This window comes from Octopus bimaculoides, chromosome 21 (assembly GCF_001194135.2).
Source record: "Octopus bimaculoides isolate UCB-OBI-ISO-001 chromosome 21, ASM119413v2, whole genome shotgun sequence".
NCBI lineage: Eukaryota > Metazoa > Mollusca > Cephalopoda > Octopoda > Octopodidae > Octopus > Octopus bimaculoides.
Window position 1 is genome coordinate 21,851,370 of NC_069001.1, and position 5,799 is coordinate 21,857,168.

The window sequence follows — 5,799 nt, forward strand, 5'->3', positions numbered from 1 at the left end:
ATATATATAACCGTTAGTGGAAGTTGTTAGAAGTAGATTAGGTAAAAAGTCTAAAGTATGCAAATGTGATTCTAATATTATGTAAACATTTCAATCTAAGATCTTAAGATTTATTGAGTACATTACCTGGACATTTAAGGATTTCCCATAATTAGGCGCAACAAAATGTGCCTCCGTATCTGCCATTTTAATATGGTAAACTGTTTTTATTTTACAGGTAATAGTGAATTGATTTTTTTCATTTTTCAAATCCCACATTTTCATGCAAGTGACGTAACCGTAGCCTTATTTCGATTTCTGAGAGAAAAACAAAGATTGTAAAGTCTCTGCTTGAAGTTACACGAACCTATGTATGTACAAGTATTCATATCATTTATTACGTTTCATTTATATACAATATTTTGGTTTATGCAAACGTTCATAATAGGGCACAACGATTTGCTTTTGAAATTACATAATGTAGGAGACAACTGGTCGCTATTGTGACCAGTGGCAAATAAATACGGTAGAGAGTGTTGATTACGGCTACGGCTAGCAGAGTTACATAAGACTAATAGTCCAGTGTTACATAAGTGATACTATGATTATCATCATCAGTACTATCAGTAAAGCTCTCGGTGTTAGAACAGTCGATGTGATAATGAATAGTTGTGTAATCCATATCTACATCAAAAACGGAGTGATTATAAGGTGTGATGGCTGTGCTATATACGGAACCAAGATTAACCACTTCGTCACCTCTGATATTGTTGCCAAACGCCCTGTTAAGTTTGTGTGTGAAAATATTAAAAGTTGAGAGAATTGGCTGACAATTGATACAATCATCGCTGGTTTTAGCTACTTGACTGCTATAAACGACTTCAACAGAATGTCCTATGATAGAACTGCTAACACTTCGGTCATGGCAAATAATGTTACTGTAACAAAGATCATTATTGTTGCGGCTGCTAGTCTTATTAATAGCGATTCTACTATTATTATTACTATTATAATTACTATTAAGGACACCGTTACTCTCCTTATATTTATGATATTTATTATTACTAGTTCTCTCGTTTCTACCACCGTCATTATTCCTACAGCTATAAAGGTAATAACTGATATTATCATCATTATCTTTATCACTATTACTATTGTTGATCTTATAATTGCTATTATTACTGCTATTACTATTATTATTACTTTTACCATTATTATTGCTGTTCTTATTTTCTATATTAATAATAATGTTTATATTATTTCTACTGCGATTATTGTTATTATTATTGTTGTTTTTATTGTTCGTATTATTACTATTATTATTATCATTATTATTTACAATATATCAATTGCTACGGGATATTGTGATATTACGCTTATTTATACCAGATATAATGGTTTCAAGATTAGATAATGTTGAAAAGAAAATTCTTATTCAAAGTTTATTTGAATAAATAAGGTGACACTTCTTAGAAGGGAAAAAAACATTTTCTCTAAGGCAGCAAAAACTTTTTCAGAAAGTTTCGTAATAATGTTGCAAGTTCAATGAAGGTTAAACTATATTACGTCATCATTACGCAAAGTGCACCGGATTTTGTGTTTCTGTTGTCTAAATTTCTGTGTTTTGATGGTATGCACATGATCAGCATTGCTGCAATTTTTATTTCTACCCATTGTGTTACCAGTTATATTCGGCCACTATTGTTATGAATTTATTCCTATAAGTCACATCAGTAATGGAAAATCTTTCATTATGATTATTGTTATTGTTATTCATTAATATAGGTCTATCATTATTACTTATGGAAGCAGAAGTGTCATTACCAGTATTATTATAATTAGTGTTTTTTGTTAATACTGATATATATCTATATATATATATATATATATATATATATATATATATATATCTGTATATGTTAGTATATGGCTATATACATATATATGTATGCGGGTGTGTGTGCATATACAATTATATACGTGTATATGGGTGTATAATGATGTCCTCATATATATATAACTGAGAATATGTGTTTCTATGTGTGAATCTCTAGAATTCGAGAAGTACTCAACAGTTTTTATTTACATTTTACACATGCATTACTTAGGGTCCATGGGGCGTTGTGGGCCAAAAACATTTTCAATTCCTTGCCTAATGCGGGACCGAAGCAATCTGCTACACCGGTTTGGTATTACGTGTCAAACGTGAAAGAATAACATCTATATTTTAATTTCATATAATATTGTTTCACTTTTATTGTTTCACTTTTATTGTTTCACTTTTAATTTTAATGTGATACCACTAAGATCATCTTATTTTACACACTTACCATTCAATTACCCGTCAATAATTATCGCAGAGCAGTTGCAAATTTGCAAGATATTTACAGTTACGCATTAATACTTAAACTAACAGTTAATACATGTGCCTAACCTATACATGTATAATTATTAAATCGTCTGTTTGTCTGTTCCCAAGGCATTCTCAAACGGCTCCACCAAATCAAATCAAATTTTACAGGGTAATATTATCACACTCTCCGAGTGTCAACATATAATTATTTTTATTTCGATTAAACTAATATAAGATCTTATAGAGATAATCTTTCTATAGTCAAATATAGTACAGGACATGACAACTACGACGACGACAACGTCACATTTTGTATATGCGTGTGTATTTGTCTGTTAGTGTATGTGTGTGTGTGTATGAGTGTGCATGTGTCTGTTAGTGTGTGTGTGTGTGTGTGTGTGTGTGTGTGTGTGTGTGTGTGTGTGTGTGTGTGTGTGTGTGTGTGTGTGTGTGTGTGTGTGTGTTTTCGCGTTCGGCGACAACGTCAAATTTTGTATATGAGCGTCTATGTCTGTGTGAGTATGCATGCGTATGTATCTGAATGTGTGCGTGTGTCTGCGTTAGGTACGTTATTTAACACACATATATCTACTCATACGTATTCATATGTAACGACTGACATGCGTGAATGTATATCTGTGTGTGTCTCTCTTACTATAAATTATTACACCATATGAATGTCAAAATGTATTTTTTTTTATTTCGAGTAAAACAACATAAATTTCATAGACATAATCCTTCTATAGTCAACTGTAGTACAAAACATTTTATATGAGTGTATATGCGACTCTGTGTGTGTTTGAGCGTTCGATACGTAAGAGATAGTAAAGGACATTTTATACAACGATGACGACGTCACATATATGAGTATCAACACATACATATACCTATGTGACTAGAACGGCTGGAGGTGAAATTGTTGACAAAAAAACAATTAAATGGAAGGTCCAAGGTATATGAAAATCCTCATCTGCCGTTCAATTAACAGTTTATAATTATCGCAGCAGTTGTAAGGTTGCAGGGTATTTGCAATTTGCTTTTATTTGGTAAATTTAAATTGCATGCAAAAATATAGACTAACTATATACATACAACTGCTTATAAAAATATTGATAAATGTATATTTTTTCTACGTTCATAATAATTTGTTTAAAATATTGAAAAAATGCATCACCATTGATCTAGATGCCCCGTAAACATAAACCCGAAATGCCAAATCTTCCCTTTCTATCAATTCACCGGAAAACACCTCAACCTAATTCCATTTAAATAAGGAAAGCATACTCATTAAAAAATATAAACGACAGCTAAATATCCTTTAGAAAGAAGAAAAGACACTAATGAGAAAAAGAAAAAAAAATCAATTTCTCCCCCCCCCCAAGCAACCTGGAACAACAAACAATTTAAAAAACTTTAGTAACAGTCTTTCACTCAGGTTTCGAAACCGTAACTCCCAATCACCATACAATAATACCACACAAACACGAGTTGCTGACGCCACTCAACTCTAGACCAATCAAAATCGAACTTTAGCAAATACAACAAAATGACCCATTAAGAGAATCAACCAATCGGAACGACAGGGAAGCCAACCAGCCTGAGCGACAAACTTGATCACCGGAAAAACAAGACGTCACCAGTAATTTAACGAATCAAAAATGAGATCCGCTTGTGGAAGAAATTTATAACTACACAGGATTCCAAAACACACCTTTGCAGCGAAAGTTCCTACATACGACGGAAAGAGGATCAGAGAAATTGTAAACCAAAACCCTTGTTTTACTATCTTCATTTCGCAATTGCTTTTTTCCCTCTGAACTTACTATGACAGAAACTTTGATGATATTCATTTCTTGTCGATCACTACTAACACTAATGAGCTTCGTACATTCAAATAAATTGATGCATAGTTTTATCCTTATTGACTGTCATGAACATTTAAACTTGTCAACATCGAAATTTTTAAACATGTTTTACTAATTCATAACTCTAAATGTTTACCATTGATAATCAAAACATTGTTGAAACTAGTTTGGTATATATGTATATATGTATATATGTATATATGTAAATGAATTTATTTTAAACAATTAAGTTTTGCAAATTTAGGTGCATTTTCAACAAATTTGCCTGTATTTTTTCCTGCGTGGAAATACATCTCTTTTGTTATATATATATATATATATATATATATATATATATACAAACATAAAAACTAAACTAAGGGTGTGTGAGTATGCACAATGCACACCCATGTATGAAAACATAAACTAACGTATATATCAATACTTATGTGTGTGTTCTAAGGTCGCACGAATGGCGATTGTACAAATCTCTTCATTTTGTCTCTTCATTGTCTCTTCATGGTTTGTATGTTTTTATTATTTAATTTTTTTTATATTAATATATTTCTCTGCATGTTTACTTTATGCGTATTTTACTATTATGCATACTTGTCATGCATTTGTGTACATCATTAATAAATAAGTGCATGTGTGTGTATGTGTGTATACGTTTGTGTTTGTGTGTGGGGGAAAGGGGTCTGTCTCCAAAACTTTGAAGCTGAGTAACATTTTCATGTTTGGATTTATAAATTACGATAAGAATAATACTAGTCAACAAAAATTTTTCCCAAGAAGAATAACTGTTTCTTATATGTTTTGCATGCAGAATTCAAGAATAATGTCAAATTATCTGTACAAATATCACATATTCCATTCATCTTCATAATGGGAAAAAAACAAATAAACATCTCAAACTTTTGCTATATATGACGAAAAATGTCTATAATAAAATTCTAATTCATAAATATAAATGTTTATTAAAACAAAATAAAATACGCGGGTGAAGTATATCTCGTGGTTTGAAGAATGAACATATGCGGGTGAAACACAACACAACGTGCGGTTGTCATGGTTACAAGCTATTAATTCCGCGCTGTCTGTTGATTAGCTAAAATTACCCAAATTTCCCAACTTTAATTCCAAATAACATCAGATTCTTTAATTTACGAGATAAAATAATTGGTTGATCGTAATCAAAATTCAGAGTTGCATTGATGCTCCAAAATTGAAAGCAATCTGAACAAAATTAAAGGGAGCTCATTTTGCGAATGAGAAGTTCTATATTTCTTGTGCATATCCTCACGTTCGTTTTTTTCTCATTTCTTTCTTTTCTTTTCAGTTTTTTTTTATTGTTTTCTCTTTGAATTGACTATATATTGTCCAGGTAAATCCAACTGATGAAGACTAATCAAATTTACGATGTCAAACGTATTTGAGGAGTCTGATACCTAGGTACTGGATTCTAGTTGTCCTATTTTTTAATATTCTTCCTAGAGATAAGACCAAATTTTTCATGTTTGCCGCCCTCACACGTCTTTGCCAGTATATACACACTGAAGATTTACTATAACGTCGTAAATGTATCGACTGCTATTTCCAGTAAACATTGGTGCTTTCTTGTAC

The 5,799-nt window shown here is 31.4% G+C and overlaps 1 protein-coding gene across 1 annotated transcript in view; it reads right to left on the reverse strand.

Annotated features, from left to right (window-relative positions):
* Nucleotides 1–550: 550 nt before the first annotated feature.
* Nucleotides 551–5,799, reverse strand: part of LOC128250422 (uncharacterized protein DDB_G0267764-like) — a 12,674-nt gene continuing 7,425 nt past the window's right edge. Inside the window, exon 3 of the mRNA XM_052975316.1 lies at nt 551–1,082. Within this exon, the coding sequence (XP_052831276.1) occupies nt 551–1,082 (532 nt within the window). The remainder of the gene's footprint in view (nt 1,083–5,799) is intronic.